The 18,281-nt window shown below is 36.4% G+C and overlaps 1 protein-coding gene across 2 annotated transcripts in view; it reads left to right on the top strand.

Annotated features, from left to right (window-relative positions):
- Nucleotides 1-18,281, top strand: part of STK24 (serine/threonine kinase 24) — a 51,792-nt gene that overhangs the window by 26,627 nt on the left and 6,884 nt on the right. For both annotated transcript variants that reach the window (XM_051620008.1, XM_051620016.1), the window contains exons 3-9: nt 7,237-7,293; nt 10,086-10,194; nt 10,307-10,464; nt 12,076-12,261; nt 12,534-12,679; nt 14,828-14,948; nt 15,601-15,669. In XM_051620008.1, the coding sequence (XP_051475968.1) occupies nt 7,237-7,293; nt 10,086-10,194; nt 10,307-10,464; nt 12,076-12,261; nt 12,534-12,679; nt 14,828-14,948; nt 15,601-15,669 (846 nt within the window). The remainder of the gene's footprint in view (nt 1-7,236; nt 7,294-10,085; nt 10,195-10,306; nt 10,465-12,075; nt 12,262-12,533; nt 12,680-14,827; nt 14,949-15,600; nt 15,670-18,281) is intronic.

The raw sequence follows: 18,281 nt of genomic DNA, 5'->3' as shown, positions 1-18,281 counted from the left end.
AGTAGCAGGTAGAAATAGATGCAAGAACATTAGCAAATTAATAAATTATCAAAAGAAAATTCAAGTGAAGGATTAACTGCATGATGGAACTCAATACGCTTCCTAGGAAGTGTTGGAATGATAGTGGTATTCTTTATTCCTTGTAGTGAGGCTGGGTAATTTTTTTTTTCATCAGATATGGAAGAAAAATACTTAGACTTATTGAGGTTGTCTTTAAGAACAAACTATGTTGTCTTGGAAAGGTGATGTGAATTGGTACAGAAAGATTTTTTTTTCTGTCTTTGTCTTCCGTGAAGACAGTTCCAAAAGTTTGTAAAAACTTAATAACCTTTCTTGATACCCATTAAACAGTGATATGACCCTAGATATGGAGTGGTAGAATTGGTTTGTTCATTTGCAGTAGAAAGGGCTTGGTTATTTACTATGTATGCTGACAGAACTGGGTCCCCATGGTGTTCAAATCTTGGAGAAACTGCAGTGTAAATAACTTTCTTTTGCAATCAGTAATCTTACCCTTTATCACATCCCTTCTGTCTGTCAAAAGAGTTATTAGATGACATTCAGCAATCCAGCTGGCATGTGGATAGGCTGTCTGAAGTTCAAGGGTGCATTGCTTACCTTCTCTGTCCAAGGATTGTGTACTGGAAAGAATGGGACAAAAGCAGATAGTGGTATGCTGTTCATTTTGCAATGTTTGGCAGCACTGGATCTATTGTTCGTTAAATTGAACCAATAAATATGTATAGGTATATGTATAGATATAGGTAATATTTACAACTAGTCAAGAAATTACAAGAATTGAGGCTGTGAGGTAGAGCTGTAAGTGTTCCTTGCCAAAACCATGCATTTGCTGAGTAACAGTAATAGCTACTTTGTGCTGTGAAGAAATTAACTTTTGGCAAATGGTATCTGTTCAATAATAATCTGTGGATCTAGAAACTGAACAGTCAACTAACAACTGGAAAGTTTGCAGACTGATGAGTTGCAAGGATCTAATGGCAATACATAAACTTATTGGTGTAATCTCTAAAACCTGAAACAATTACTTTCTTGAATTTATTTGGTTTTTTTATGAGAGGATAACCTCTGAGGTAATATGTTAAAAATATTTTAGAATTCTTGATCTTCTTGATGCATGTTTTCAGATTTGAGACAGTTGGCAATTTTTAGTGTAGTTGTGGAAAGGTTTGAGATTGTCTAAGAGGAACAAGAACCACAGACATATAAACTCCATTTCCTCACTACCTCAATGTATCATTTATGGCATTGTACAAAACTTGTTTTTTCCTTGTAGGTCTGTATCTGTGCATATAAGCTCACAGATGTCCATGTGAGTTAATAAACGATAAGAACTGAAATGCCAGGATGTACCTGTTATAACACGACAGTGACTAGTGTTGTGTCTCGGTGTTCAAAGGACATGGTGAATGAATGAAATGGTGCCTGAAGCTGAACTCGATGATTATGGGAAAAGCGTTTTGAAGAATTCAGATATAGGAGCAATCATGTTCCCTAAAGTGTATTTCGCTGTGGTTAATGACTTCTTCAGCTTTTTATGAAGGATGTCGGAGTGATAAATGGTTTCAGATTAATTTTAAACCGGTGCTTTCGTGTATCTCTTCCCGGTGGGATCTTTCGGGGACAGACCTTTGTTGGCGTGGTCGTGAGGGAGCATCTTTGGCATTGCATGATTCTGCCACCTGGTGGCTGTGTCGAGCAGCATGGGCTTTAGATCAATTGTTTTAAACAGTTTTAAAGAAGACATCCTGAAAAAAAAATCCTTATTTCCTTCCAAAACAGGGAATCGATGGCCAAGGTTGCTTAATGTAGATACAGAAGATAATTTCCATGTTCTCTGCATCATGTTTTTTAAGTCAGGCATCTAAGAGTCCTTGTGCAAGTATTCAAGAAGTGTCTGGTTGCTACCATGGTCAAATGTCCCTGAGTGTTTTTATACATTAAGTTTAACAGAAGAAAGATCTCCGTGAGGAGTAGTAACAACCTGTAACAGGAATACAGCTTAAAGAGATTTTCCTGTTGCATACATTGTGTATCTCAAGGTTCTTGTAATCTGGTTTCATAACACCGGAGAATAAAAATACTAAATTTATACCAGTGTTGAAATGTAAGTCTCTCTTTCTGACCTGTGCTACCTTGAGATATATGCCAGTTAATTTTTTTTTATTATTAAGTAAATTGCCACACATCACATCATGCACTACTTACCAGTTTTGGAACTAATTTTCAAATTAGTTGAGGCTCTGTCCAAGGTATTCTGTTTCTGTTTTTCAGTGCTGTAGGTTTCTCTATTAATCCAGTGATGGTAAACTTTTAGTATATAACTTAATTTAAGCTAGTGCTTATGCAAGTTGGCAAATCTGTTAGTTCAACCAAGTGTGTAGTTTCTAGCTTGTGATTGTTGACATAGGTGGAAATACTTGCAAATATAGATTCTAAATGGAATTTGGAGATGACTTGTATCCAGGATGAAGCAAGATTTTTATACATATTTATAAATATTCTCTATTCTTCTGCTAATTGTGTACCATAAATTTGAGACATACCCTTTCTCACAACAAATTTAAGGGAGGAAATTCTCTTTCTCACAGTAGGTGTGGGGGAGTTTTCTTTCACTTAGAAACAAATGTGCTCACTGTTGTGAGCACTATTGTTATCAGATTGCATTAGCTAACTCCCTTGATTTAAAGCTTTCAGTTAAATTCTAAATTACAGGTCACTTTTTGCTCTTAACCTCTGGATCCTCTAGTCCTTCTCTATTGTAACTCTGTGTTATGTTTTCCTCTGCAGCCTCTCCTTCCCTCAATAAAGGTGATTTAGAAACATTTTAATCAATAGGTACTATGGCTTGATTGCTTTAGATCAATCTCTCCTGTATAAATATGACAGTCCTAATAAATGTGTATGTTCTTCCTGTAAAAAAGAAAAAAAAAATACAAAGCATCTCTAAAGAAGTGCCTCTCCCGTGTTTACCCAGATGTTTTATTAACTTTGTAAGGACTTACAAAAAGACACTTTGATCTTGGTTACTCGTGTCTGTCTCTGTCTTCTGTGCACTTCTGATTTTGATGAAAACGTGCTTCTGAGACTCTAGAGGATTGCCTTTTTTGGGGGGTCTGTAGTCCTTGATTTTTACATTTTGGGAGAAGTTCTTTACCTGTTGTAACTGCACTTATTTTTACAAATACTTTCATGGCACAGCAGGGACTTAACCTCTACCTTCATTAGAGGTAAAGCTGCTATTATGAGGTTTTTGTGTGGTTCCAGAGTTAAAATCAGAAGTCAGATCTCAAGAGCAAACTAGTTAGGGAAGGATTCACAGAAACTGTCTTTCTGTAACACAGCTTCTTTTAGATGCCAAACATATTTCTTTTCTCAGTTTCATGGCATCAGAGGAAAACCTCTTGTTCCTACTGTGAAAATGTTCTGTGTGCCTTAGGAATTTGCTTATCTATGTTTATAGAGAAATAATAATCCTAAATTTGGATTGATGACTCACCATGGCTTCACTGTATTTAGAAGAAAATTCAATGCTGAGTTAAGTCTGATGCTTAAAAGCAGAAATCTGGTCTTATTTCAGATCCTAAAATAATGTATTGCATGTTGATAGTCTCAGTATATAAGCATAGTTTCTTCTTGAAAAATAACTAAGTTATTATGTTTAGTACATAATTACTAATAAGGCTTTTGAAGAAAATGTGCTGTCGGTGTTCTGTTTGACAGGAAAAGTGGGGAATATATGCAGAAGAAGGTGAGAAGTACAAGCAAAAAAAGGTAGAATATGGATTAAGCAACTGATTAAACTGCTCACCAAAAGCATTTATTTACATTTTCTTGTTAAATGATGTATGCAAATTTTAAATAAGAAAAAAAAAATTTCCAGTAAGAATTAGCTAAAGATGGTAGGAAGATTCATAATTACATCTGTTCAGATACTTCATATGAGTGGTGAAAACTTTAAAAAAAACCCCACAAAACAACCCCAGAACACCTGGGAAATGGAGTAATATTTCTGTGGCAAGAGGGAGGGGGTATTGTAGAGAACTAAAAATTACTGAATCTGGGGCTACAGATAGAAAGATGCCATAATTGTAATAGATTGCTGTTGCTTAGCTTCACATGGGCATACAGATACAGTTACTGGATCCATGGCTTTTGTATTGTAAATTCAGACATGTGGCCCCAAGCAGTTGATGTTGAAAGCTTCAGAAGCAAAGACTGAGCAAATCAGGGCAAAAAAATTGAAAAAGGTAAACGGTGATTTAAAATGACTATGAATTGTACGATTTGTAGTTGTGTAATTGTGTTACATGATTGTGTAACTGTGTAATTTAAAATAATATTCTTAATTTTCTAAAAGTTATTTTCAGCTACTTCTAATATCTCATTTTTAGCTGGAGAATTTAGTAGCTAATTTTATGGACCATTTATCTTTTGGCAATTTGTATCATATTTCAGTTTATTAGCTTTTTAAATCCATGAGGTAATCAAGCTGATAGAAAAGGGAAGATGCATCTCTTACTTACTTTTTTTTTTTTTTTTGGGGGGGGGGCGCAGAGGCGAGTGATTCTTTTTTTGAGAGGATCAGGAGTTTGTTTGCCCTGACTCATTCTTTCCCACCCAAGTATTTCCATTGAAATTAAAAATGAGTTAACATGTTTGTGTTTAATTAACTATTAAATGTAAGTTTTGCAGGCACACAAAATTTAAATATTCAGGGAATTTCATGCAGCTTTTAAAAGGCACATTTTCAGGCTGAATTAAAATACATATATAATATTTTGATCAAATTTAGGAAGATTTCTCAAGATGAATTGATTACTATAAGATACCTCTCAGAAATGTACTGGTTCTAGAACTGTTAGGACCTGGTGCCTTGAAGGGCAGGCAAAATCTGAGAAACTCTTAACAGCAAAGTATTTTGGTACTATAAGGGACCCTCTCAGGATGAGCAGTAATTCTTAGAATATCTGTGGTGGCTGCAAGATGGGAAACTTTATCAAAATGCTGTATGTAGATAGCAAGAGATTATATTTTATAGTTGCTTTTTCTTGCTAAAAATGTGTTCTGTTTCTTTTAAAATATTTTAACAAGACTCTTTAGAATACTATTAGATTACTTGTGAAGAAAGGTATCTAAATTTAGCTGGATCTGTGTGTTAAAAATAGTCGGTGATGATGGAACTTTAATCCAGGATCTTACCTAAAAATAGTATAATTTGTGCAAGTGGAGGTTGGGAGGGCTGTGTGCATTTACCTACAGAAGGTGCATTCTGAGACCAGAGAGGGGACAGATGCAGATTGAACTACAGCTATAATAATGACTGAAACACTTAGGTGGGACTAAGAGCTAAAATGTTTTAATCCCTCAGGGGATTTAGAAGACCTTATGTTTTGCAATACATTTATAACTTTTTCTAAGAATTTTAATCCATCTTATAGATGACTGTCAGGAGACTTACCTGCTTTGGCAGTGAGTTGTTATTTTTACATTAAATTTTATTTTGCAGGATAAAGTAATTGAATATTGTTGCTATTCATGTATTCCTTGCTCTGAGAGAACCGTACATTTTTATGCTAGAAGTCTTGTGAATGTTTGGTACATGGAGTTAAAACTAACAGACCATAATATAGCTTGATAATAATAAAACTTAAAATTAATCCCACCATATGTTCCATGAAGCAATTTTATTTGAATATCTATCTGGTAAGTATATGGCCTTGCTTTAAAACATGTTTCAAGGCTGGAAAGCGCTTCTTCAGGGAGAGGGTGATTAGACATTGGAATGGGCTGCCCAGGGAACTGGTGGAGACACCGTCCCTGGATGTGCTCAAGGAAAGGCTGGATGTGGCACTTAGTGCCATGGTCTAGCTGATGTGGTGGTGTTAGGTCATAGGCTGGACTTGATGATCTTAAGTCTTTTCCAGCCTTGGTGATTCTGTGATTCTGTACTGCAAAGAAACTGTGAACTAACTGCTTCTTTTAGTTTATTTGGGAAGAAGATGTTGCGAACAGAGGAAAGAAATTATTTGGTCTAGTCTCTTTCTTAGCATAGGGTGTTGTGTATCTTGTGTTAAACATTCCTATAATATGTATGAAGATTTCCCTTGAGAATATAGTAGTTTGGGGTTTTCTTGTAGTTGTTTTTCTTAGCTTTTATTTTACTAGCTAAGCTAGCAAACTGTTATAGTAATCTTAAATAGTCGTTATTACTAGTTTGCTTCATCTGTCTTGAACACAGTTGTCCAAAATTCTATACCATGTATCAGGTATATAAGCATTAGTGGAGAAAACTTGCTGCTATTTTTCATAGGTCAGAGACAGATGTCAGTTCAAGGAAATAGAACAACACAGAGATGTGAAGAATAAATTTTAAATTAAATTCCACCAAGACAGGAGTCAAGCTTAAAAAAAAAATATTTTGGAGTATCTGGACAAATAATGAACAAAACCAAGACATTCTTTCTAAGGAAAGGAAATATATTTTATGTAATAATCATTTGGTATTCTGAATGTCTATAATTGGGTTTTAAAAATTTAAGTTTATTCTCCTCTGTTTCCACTGAGTGGCCCCTGTCTGTCTCTTTCTTGTCTCAGAAGATACTTTTGCAAAGTGTACTACGGAATGTAATAAGAGCAACTAGGTGGGTGGCTTTTGGGAGGTAATATGCTGGTGAACTCAGACTTAGAATATTTGTCCAGTTGTAGCCAGCATAAAGGCAAGATCTTTCCTTCTGCTACTTGAATTTTTGGTAGACATTAAGGAGAAGTTTCTTCCTGCCTGGTTACTGTCTATATTCTAGTAGTGTTAGTGTCAGTGCCAGAAAAAGGTACCACGATATGAGCTTGAGTGTGACATCAAGAGTACCCCTCAGTTATTTGGAAGTAATGAACTTCTGATGTCAGTGCTCTTAACCATTGGTAAATGTGAAGTAGCTTTCCTCTTGTTAATTTAGATGAAGAAAATTAAACTTTTTTGAACAGACATTTGTGCAAATAGCTTGTGATGGAATAAATTAATATCTTATGAGATTAGACTAAAAATAATAGATCTTAAAGAATAATCCAAAGATATTTTTGAGGAATAGCTAAATGTTAGTGGTGTTTCAAAACTGTAATTTCTTTCTTCAGCAAAAAGGATAGAAGTCCCACTAACTTAAAAACTGATATATTTTTTTTTTCAATTTAATACAGTTTTTTGTTGTTTTTATTTTGCAGGATACAAAATTATGGATAATAATGGAATACCTAGGTGGAGGCTCTGCCCTTGATCTAGTAAGTAAATGATGTATGTTTTTTGTTATTTTACCTCACTTTTTTTGTTTCCCCAGTCTTATAATTCTGTAGCTATAATATGCCATTTGTTTATGACTACGTGTTTTTTCCAGTAAAGGAGAAAAAGTATTTGTCAATGCCATGAAAATATTATTTTCCATGAGGCAGGACTGATTATTTTTGTAGATGGAAGGCAACTAAGCAACATAATAGTGGAAGCAGGATAGGAACATCTTGGAATGCTCATCTTCAGTCAGCCAAAGAGCATTAGTGGCTGAAAATAGTTTTTTCTGTTTCTTAAGTCTGCCACCACAACTCCTCCTAGTGTATACATTTGAATGTATCTTCCCGCCAGCACCATCCCCAGGCAAACAAAAGTTTCACTGTTTGAAGTCTCAATAAAGAGAAGCACAATTTAAGCTAGTATTAAAAAGGATATTTCAAAGAAATAGGATGAGCTGTGGACTCTGTCAATGGGAGAGAGGCCTTACAGGGAGACCTGGCCAGATTAGAGTTAGAATTCAAAAGATTCAGTGCAGATTGTTTTCCATGACTGGATGCTGTGCATTTATTTTAGCTGTTAAAAAAGCAAACAAAAAAACCCCAAACAAAGCCACAAAATATCTTGTATTCATTGTGTATTTTAAAAATGGTATAATAGAAATAAAAATGGATATTCTAAGTGTGTGGAAATCATAATACCAATTGAGATGGAATATCTCAGTAGCATACTTTGGGGTTCTTTACTAGGTGGGGCAACTAACAGATGCTTGAGGAAAGAGTGAATGAAAAAGGTCAGTGTAAAGGAATTGTTGACACCTGGAAGATGGGAGAGGGTAGTAAATGCAGGCATCCTGCAGTTGTGCTGCCATATTTTAATTGTAATTACCTTTTGGAGTCCATTTATCCCTTTTCGTTTCTACATCCTGTTAGAAGGAATTCTGTGGTTGTGTAGAAATTGATCATGTTCTTCATAAAGATATGCTGAAAACAGCTTGTTTATTGTTGTGATAGATTTTTCCTGACAGAAGAGCAGTTAGAAACTTGGTTTGCTTTTCTAAAATAATTACTACTTTATTCATGCTTCAAAAAGATATAAAAGAGCAGAAAGAAAACAGGTATTATGTAATTTTCTTGTATGTTTTTTTAATCACACACATTTCACTTGTTTGATGACCATGTGTTTATTCCCTAAGTTTGTTCCCAAAAAATAGTACAAAATCTTTGGTCACATCATAACGTGTTACTGAATGTTGTTCTGCTGCGTGTTTTCCTAGTTCCAACATGCACGTTATGGTCCACTGGACTCTGGTAGGACAGCTTTCACACACTGTCACATTTCTATACTCAAGGTGAGACTGAATGGCAACCTTGAACTCTTTTTTCAAAGTGGATACATGTCCTGTTAGCCTGGTGTTTTCTGTACTTGAATGTGCACTGGCTGTTTTGAAAAATCACACCTTACAAGAGAAAGAACATTTAATAAATTACATGTAATTTGCTTATCAACTTTGAGTATAATTCAGGTTTGTGGCTGAGGTACAAGCACGATGTTTCTCAGCCCTTAGTCTCTTTTCACTGACTTCCTCCTCACTAAAGTGAGCTAATGTCTGCCAAAAGAGATTTCCCTCCGTTAGATGTGCTGTATCATGTTGCCACGCTTTGAACTGGTGCCTGCAGTCTAGCCAGAGCAGAGCCTTGAGAATGCCTCCGGATTTCAGGGAGTGACAGTATCATGTATGTTATGAAAGCTTAAACAAAAGACAAAAAAATATTGTAAGTAAATCTACAAAGGTAAACCAAATATTTTGTCTGCTTTACGTGAAATCTCATCTATCTTCCTACCTACTAGCCTGAGGATTTCTGAGGGATGTAATATTTTAACTTTTATCTGAAATGCTTTCTTTCCCACTGACTGAAGCCTCAGGGATACAACTCTTTGACTGTGTTTCGGTGACTGCTATTGTGAAATAAACTAGAATACTGGAATATTTCCAGTATCAATTGTTGTCCACAAAGTTTCAGTCTCTTCCAAAATGCCCTTATTGGTTAAGAGACCTTTCTGAGTAGTGACCTTTCCTCTTCCTTTAGAGTTAGTGGCATACTCACTTTTAGAATTTATATCCATTGTAGAGAGCTCTGAGATCATCTACCACAGATTTTTCTACTCATAATGATTAAATTACTTTGAATCTTCAACATAACAATTTACAGACTTATATCTTCAGTTTTATATGAAAAAAAGTGAACTTTTAAAATATGAAATGCTCTGTCAGCCTAGCAGTTGAGTTGTGTTTTAGAGCTTCACAAAATCTGTTGCAGTATATGTAGTAGGGTACATGGTTGTTCTGTACCTTATTTTCTTTCTCAGACTTGCAGATTTGGGTCCATATAGGGCACATCTAAGTTCAGTGTAATGTTAATAATCAGATTATAATGTAGATGCTTTTCAAACACCGTGTATATAGCTATGACCTGACCACAAAGTAATAACCTGAAACTTTGTCTTTATGGAGCCTTGAAAAAACTTCTAAGTGTTTTTGGGTAAATTAAGTATTTATTTGCTTGCTGTTCGTAAGACCATTTAGTTTAGAACTATGTATTTTTTAAAAGAATACTCTGGGTTGTATCTATTTCATGTTTAGAAGTTAGCAAATTGGAAGTTCTGAGGTGGGAAAGAAGGCATTTTATAGTCTTTTTATAGTCTCAGTGTTATTTCTGTTCTGTTTCTCCTTTTTATATAGATACGTATGTATACACACACACATATAAATACTTCTTGTGTCTTCTAGTTAGAACCTGGCTCACTTGATGAAACCCAGATTGCCACAATATTGAGGGAGATACTCAAAGGACTGGATTACTTGCATTCAGAAAAGAAAATCCACCGAGATATTAAAGGTAAATATTTTTTTTGTTTTGTAACAATATTAGAAGGGCTCATGCAATATAAATGAACACCCTTCCAGTGTTAAATGTCTTAATTTCCACTATTTCCTCTTCTTTATTCCAGCTGCTAATGTATTGCTGTCTGAACAAGGAGAAGTAAAACTAGCAGATTTTGGAGTAGCAGGACAACTAACAGATACACAGATAAAGAGGAATACCTTTGTGGGAACACCATTTTGGATGGCACCTGAAGTAATAAAGCAATCAGCATATGATTCAAAGGTAAAGTATTTCAGGGTATTAGCCAAATGCCTTTTCTTAACTTGAATTACCTAGGCTGGTCTTCAGACTGTAGCTAATAACTTTGGTTGTGTCCAGGCAGGTGTATGTTTTGATACCTAGCAGCTAAAAGCTGTTGGCAAGGAAAGAAGCTTTCTTAAGTTGTATCCAAAGTTTAAGTTTCCCCAATTGCCGGGAAGGAAAACATGCACTGAAGCCATCTCAAGCCCATCGCTCTTTTCAAAGTTTGTTTTGTTGTTTACCCCATTTTTGTACTTCTGTTAGGCTGAGCTACACATACATTTCCTTGCTGTCCCTCCCTTGCCCCTCCTCCACGCTGGTCTGGCTAGCTCAGTAAGACATTGCTCTGCTGATTATATTGGGGAAGGCTGTTTGCACAACCTAATGAGCCTCTGGTGCAGCCGTACCTCTGAAACAAAGGTCACCCTCAAGTTCCACTTGTGTTGAGATAAGATCAGCTTTCTTTCTGAGAATTCCTTGTGTTCTTTCTTGAACTCATCTTTCTTGCCCACCTCCTCTGATCCCCTTGGAGGGATTTGTTGATTGGTCACATCTCCATGCATTGAGACAGATTGGTGTATTTCTTTCCACACTCATCCATGTAAGGAACTTGCCAATATTGACTCAGGCCTAGTTGGTAGTATTACTTCCCTATTTGATATCTTTCTGTAGAGAGGCTATTTTAAAAATAACTAGCAGAGCTCTGTAGAGCCTCTAGAAGTTTAAATGACCCCAAATGCCCAATTTGAAGGTTGAGTAAACTATTTCTTTTATTATTATTAGTGGATGGTGTTTTCAGTTTTGTTTTCAGTTTAGTAGGTGTGTTCAGTTTTGGTTTTAGGGCGTGTATGGTTGGGGTTTTTTAAGGTTTAGCTTCTGGGAATTATTTTCACTTGGACAAAGTGTGATTCAGTCCTCAGGTTTTGAATTCCAGCTGTTTCTGTCTCAAATGTCATCTGGTCATAAAAAGGTCTTGGATACTTGACCAGTTCCCTAGAAGGCCAGTGCTCCAGTGTTGAATGAACTAGAGATACTTATTTGTGTCTGTGAGCCTTTTGGCACTTCAGAGACCAGACTAAATGGTACAGACAATAATTTTGCTGCTGTTGCACAACAACCACTTGAGAAGGCCTGTTTATTTAATATAATCTTATACATATGTCAGAACACAGACATCCAAATCCAGCCTCATTTTCCTTCTGTACTACTGAATTGTTTTAACTGTGTGACTAACATTTTCCCTTCTGTCAATATTTGAGTCTTGCCCTGTATTTACACAGTGTACTCAAATATGGTGGATAAAATGCTAGTTTATAACAACTTTACCATTACTTTAAAAAAATAAAAAAGTCCCAGTTTAATATTGATGATTTAAAAATGTTTTAAAACTCTTAAGTGGAACTGCTTTATGCTGTAGAGTAAAACAGTGAAGGAACTGTGTACTTTTTGTGTGTAGCCACATAAACCAGACCATGATAATAAAACCAATTTGCATATAAAATTATTTATAGTAAAGGTTTAAAAGCTACTTTTGTAGGCAACAGTGTTTCTTCTCTTTCTCTGACCTAATCTTAAAAGCATTGTTTCTTACAGGCGGATATCTGGTCATTAGGCATAACAGCCATAGAACTTGCAAAAGGAGAGCCACCTCATTCAGAATTACATCCAATGAAGGTTTTGTTCCTCATTCCTAAGAATAATCCACCAACACTGGAAGGAAGCTTCAGTAAATCCCTCAAAGAATTTGTTGAGGCCTGTTTAAACAAGGACCCAAGCTTTGTGAGTTTCATCTGTTTGTCAATGTATAGTGGAGAACTTGACTGCTTTACATGAATTACACAAATAAGTGCAGTTCAGTTGGCGCAGTTCTTATGGGGGCAACATATTCACCAGTGTGTTTATATATATATATTTATATATTTAGCTTCTGTATATATTTAAAATCTCATTTGTATCAAGACTGAAGTCTGGATTTCTTAGTCTTTTTATAGTGAGTCACTTAACACTCTCAAACGCAGTACAAAAATTTTTTTCTCTTCTTTTTTTTTAAGAGACCTACTGCAAAAGAGCTCTTAAAACACAAATTTATTTTACGAAACTCAAAGAAAACTTCCTACCTGACTGACCTTATTGACAGGCACAAGAGATGGAAGTCTGAACAAAGTCATGACGACTCCAGTTCCGATGACTCAGATACGTAAGTTTGAGTTTGTAAAATATCCTCTGTAAATACAGGACCCAAATAGTTATTTTTAGCACATATATTCCTGTGTTCTGTTATTTACAGCTTTTCAGCTGAGAAGCCTTGGTAAACTAATGAAACCTTGATTTCACCGTTGCAAGGGATTTAATGCAAATAACAGTTATTGAGAACAATTCTTCTGGCCCATTTCATACTACCTTCTATTTCACCCAGGGCCTAGGGTCTTATGTGGACATAAGGCAAACTGTTACTCCTGTCAGGAGAGTAGAAGTTGGGCCTCACCCTGCATGGACAGGTAGCAGTGTGCACATGCACTGTCCTGCATGTGCACATAGCCATCTAAGGAGGGAAGTTGTCTCCTTGGTGGCACGTTGTCCCTCGTTTTGGCTGAGTAAACAGGCAGTAGCATATCCTTGCATATAAGGGTTAGTGGACAGTGCTTCTGTGGCAATGGGGTTTTGGGGTGTGAACCTTTACCTAGGGTTTTTTTGAGAGGGTGTTTAGTCATGAAATGTCAAGTTATTTATTGAAGAAGGATTAGTGTTGTAAGTATTTCCAGATTTCTCTTTCCAGTTTTTACTTCTTTCCATGAAATTTTGCTGGAGCTGTTCAATAGGTTCATGAGTTGGTTTCCTTAGGAAACCAAGTTACAAATAGTTATGACTCAGTTAAAAAGTTGAATTTGTTAATCTAAAAGTAATTTTGAAAATAGTGGATATCATCAGATTGCACACATTTGAATATCAAGTGAAGGGCTTGACACAATTTATTCACAAATGGGTTAAATTCCTCATAACTAAGAAAATGTAAGTATTCTCTGCAATTCCAGTCTGTGGGCTAATGGCAAGCATCAGATTGGTTATAATTTCTTGGCTGCCATTACAGCTGTGTATTTGTCATGCATTATTAATGGCTTCATGCCTTTCACTGATCACAGTTCCAGCCCCAAACCAGGTCTGATTTGGAAGGCAAATTACTCATCTTAAAACTGGTCTCAGATCAGTTATTAACTTTGTTCCTGTGAAACATCAGACCAGAGTTGATAGCTTGGCATAGGAGAGCAGTGGAACAAGAATGGTTACTGAGTGCTTGTGAGACAATTTCACATTACTTCTGAGCCTGCTTTCCCCTCCTCTCCTTCCCCGGAAGCCCTTGTATTGATACAATAAAAGGCTGAGTTGATTTGGCATGCTGGAATACTAACTTTCCAAATCAAGACATTTTTTTCTGTTGGGTCAGCTTGCTGGAGATGATGTGTGCTACGAAGGTAACCTGCCTCTTCCAGTGACAGACAGAAGTTCTGCATGACTTCAAGCAGAAATCCTGGAGGATTTTCTTACACTACTCATGTGCTTTTTGACTTGTTAGGCTACACTAAATACTTATTGTAGTGTGACCACTAGATGTCCTTTTAATTGGTGGTTTTCTTGCAGATCCCTCTTCATTCACGAGTCAGAATGAAATGAACTTAGCAAAGGATATTTATGGTAGTGAGAGGAGAGTTGTAATGCAGTGACTGATCAGTGTCAGCATAAATACTTCTGTTCTTTTAGCTTATCAGGAGTCACAGAAAAAAATGCTCTGCCATCCAGAGAGTATGAGGCAGAAGATTGATTTATGGTGATGTAGTTTGTTAAAGCCTTGCTCTTTCTGTACTTTTTTAGCCATTTATTTTACAGTGGGGAATTTACCTTGCTAACAGGCTAGTGATGAACTGTCTTCCTCAAAGGGAATCTAAGCTAGCATCTTAATTATTTTTGTAGGAAAAAAAGTGAATTAAGTCTTCTGATTTTTTTCCCCTGTCCCTAGTGATCTGAGATAATCTGCTAAAGCCACTTTTCAGATAACAATAAAAGATTGTGTTACTCGTTTATGTAACTTGGGAAAACATTTTCAATCTGTAACGTCTCTCTTTCGAGTTACTTTAACATTTAGTGGAGTGTCTTGGTTTTATTTTTTAAATTTCCCCAAAAGATAAATGACATTACTGGTCATACTTGTCTTGATACTTATTGGCTTCCACAATAGAATTCCGGTGTTGCTTGTGACTGTAGTTTTTATGTTTAGTATGTATATTGAATGAACATGAACAGTAAGGTGTAGGTAATAAAACTTGTTCTTTTTATTTTCTCTCCCTTAAAGTGAAGATGGCCAGGCTTCAGGTGGGAGTGATTCAGGAGAGTGGATCTTTACAATAAGAGAAAAAGACCCCAAGAATCTAGAGAATGGAGCAGTCCAGCCTTTGGAGTTGCAAAGAAATAAGGTGCCCAGGCAATATTTTATTTTAAAAAATCTTCTGTCTATAAAATAAACTTAATCCAGTACAGTACAAAGCTAGGCTGGGGTTTTGGGGAAGGCATTCTGGTCTTTTAGGATAAAAGACTACAATGTAGCAAAGAACAGAATGTGCACATCCAAAAATAAACCAAACCAAACACAAAATCCAGACTAAGGGATGTTTAGGAGCTGCTCCATTGTATTTTCTGCAGCCTGTGTGGCAGGGGCAGGTGGTTGCTACCCTGGCTCTGATAATTCTGTGTGCTCTTAACAGAACTGGAAAAATATAAGAAAAATATGGGAGGAACCTACTAAGTATCAGCACAACTGTGATTTAGGACATGCTCTGTAGGATTGTGGGGTTTGGGGGTTGTTTTTTGTAGTTGTTTTGTTTAAAATATTGAGCCTACATATATTTGAGGTGCTGCAGCCTCAAATTTTATTTCAGCCTTTGTTCTCCACAGTGCTTTGGAGTAGTCTTTTGTAGAACTTGTTACACATTTGTATATACATAGAAACAGATTTTTCACAAAGTGTAGTGTGTTGGAATTATCTTTTTTTCTTTAATTAGAAACAGAATACTATAAGGATGCATTTTTTCAGAAATAAAATTGGTCAGCATTTTGTTTTGTTTAAAGGAAAAGGATACCCCAAAGAGGCCTCTATCCCAATGCCTGTCTACTGTGATATCCCCTTTATTTGCAGAGGTAAGTTACTGCTTTTCAAACTTTGACAGTTATAGGATTTATGTCTCTGAGAAACAGAAAAATGGAATGAATGACATCTCAGGTTTCCACAACCCATTTGAAACCTGATGTGTTACAGTTCTAGCAATACCCTTTGCTTTCATGCATGGCTGCTTTTGAGGTATCTGGTTTGCTTCTAACAACCCTCATATGCACGATAGCTTCATCAACCATGCTAGCCTAAAGCAATGAACATGAAAAACAAAAAGACATGGAAATGTTTGGATTGCAGCATTCCATTTTTTGACACTGCTTTATCTCTTTATCTGTCATTTTATCTGCTACAAATTTTAAGTTCTTTGGTGTTCCAAGATGTGACTGTGGACCAGATCAGCAAGAACTTAACTTTTGGATTTCAGTGTTGCAAACTGTGTTTTGTTTGCATTCTGAAATTTTTATTTATTTATATTTGTTTTTTTCCAAATGCTTAAAAATAACTTTTAAAAAAATCAGCTGAAAGGGAAGCCAGGTATTTATGATGATGTTATTATTTAAAAAGTTGATAGAACTCTAAAAAACAAAACCTCCTCTCTCACCTTAGCTTTCATATGACATTCTTTTATCTAATAAAATGTTTTCAATCATTGTAAATTACAGAAATAATGTGAAAGAAATTGTTCTAATAGAAGAATGTTGTCTTAATTTTATTCTAATGAATAAAGTCCTTTGATTATAATAAAAATCTGCATGCTGCTCATTAAGAATATTGAGTGCAGAAAAGCAATTAAACTTATTTAAGGGGATGACCTCTGTATTGGTTATTCAGACTCCAGTATTGAGTCAACCTGTCATTCTCTATGTAAAGTGGAGAAATTATTTAAATTGGGATTTTTTTTTTACATCTTCCATTGCAGTTATTTATGTTATACCCACCTACTTGCCTCTGAGAATTTTCTTTCCATTTCCTACCCAAACTACAGAAATCAAAACACACCCTGAAAATGAGCAAAGTTGTCGCGCTTGTCAATTAATTGTAATCTTCAGTGACTGCCACTGAAGTGAAATCACCCTGATGTGGTTTCTTTCTCCTTCTCAGAGGTCACTGGCAGAGTACTGCAGGCAGTGACTCATTCTGGGTTCCCTTCTGAAGGCTGGAGTTCCAGAGGTGTCCTTTTGTTAACATTCCCACTATTGTAGTTTTCTATTGTCTTGCTCTCAAGCTGTGACTTCCCAGTTTAGACTAAGAAAGGGTTAGTTGGTACTGGGGAAAGAAAAGGCATTTGTGTCTTCCTGTTGCCTGTTTTGTCTTCGGGATCTCACTGTGGAGCATGCTGAATGTGCTGAAAAGAGAACACAAGCAGCAGCCAAAGAAGAGTGCAGATGCCCTTCTGCTTCTGTGGCTGTACCTCAGCTATTGTACAAGCACAGAGTCATCTTGACTTCCTTCTGTTGAGACCTGAGTTAAATTCAGAAGGGTGCCCTAACATATTTATAAGCCATCACGAAATGTGAAGCTAGAACAACATATTTCCTTGCCAGACTCCGATTCCTTTTTAAAGAAATCCTTTCCTCGGTGCTTACGGCAACTCTTGTGCTGTAGTTCCTGACACCTGTTGAAAGTCCACTTCAGAAACTCCTGAAAGGCCACTTTAGTGCTTGGACATTGCTGAAGAGCTTCACCGTTGCTTTGTTCCTTCCGGAATGTCTTGTACTACACTTGGCTAAAAATTATCTTCATCTATTAATCTGGCCTTCTGGGGATCATGCTTATTCCCTGTGGCAATATGCGTGCCCATATTATAGCTTGGGAAACGGTACAAACTTCCCATTTGTTCAAGCTAAGCTTCCTTCATTACTGGCAGTAATGGCACAAAGATAGACTGGCTCTAGGTCCAGCATTCAGAGATGACTCTTAAATTAATTGAATAATTCACAGAGAAATATGTAGAAAAATATTTCACTGTTCTTCAGTTTTATGTAAACAACTCAAATTCTTTGGTCCAAAGCACTCATAAGCAGGGTCATCTTCCAACTGGAGTATTTTTATCATCAGGTTTTTGTTTTGTTTTTTTTTTCCTCTGAGAAATTACTTTAATTCCATCCTTGTAAAAAGCAAAGCAGCTCTTTACAACAGCTGTAGTGATAAATGTAGAGGGAAGCTTGTAAATGCAGACATGCAACCTGCTGGGGAAAAGTCCTGTCCCTGAAAGAAGGTCATAACCTTCATTCAACTTTACTACTAGTGAAAAGACATTTTTATTTCCAAGGAAGCCCAGACCCTGCTGAGATTTTTCAATGTTCTTTAGTGAGTTCTGAGAAAGAAAGCATTTCACCAGCTGTACTGAGCGTGTTTTACCAGCTCCTGCTGAAGTGAAGCACTAAGCCTTTCCCTCTGAGCCCTCAGTTCCTGCCGAAGCGTGGGATTCTTTGCTTCAGAGGGGAGATGAGAAAGCACTCAGGGTACTCTGTTGGTGGAGTGGACTGGGTGAAAGCATTCTAACAGTGCTTGCACAAGTGCACCTTCCGTGTATCTGTGTGAGCTATAAGTGTACAATTATGTATGCTGAAGTGAGTATGTATAAGCAGAACCTCTTGGAATGGAGCACCTACAGGTAAATTGTGCGTCTCTCTTG

Source organism: Apus apus, chromosome 1, assembly GCF_020740795.1.
Source record: "Apus apus isolate bApuApu2 chromosome 1, bApuApu2.pri.cur, whole genome shotgun sequence".
Classification (NCBI taxonomy): domain Eukaryota; kingdom Metazoa; phylum Chordata; class Aves; order Apodiformes; family Apodidae; genus Apus; species Apus apus.
The sequence above is the reverse complement of the archived record's forward strand: the minus strand, read 5'-3'. Positions and strand labels throughout refer to the sequence as shown.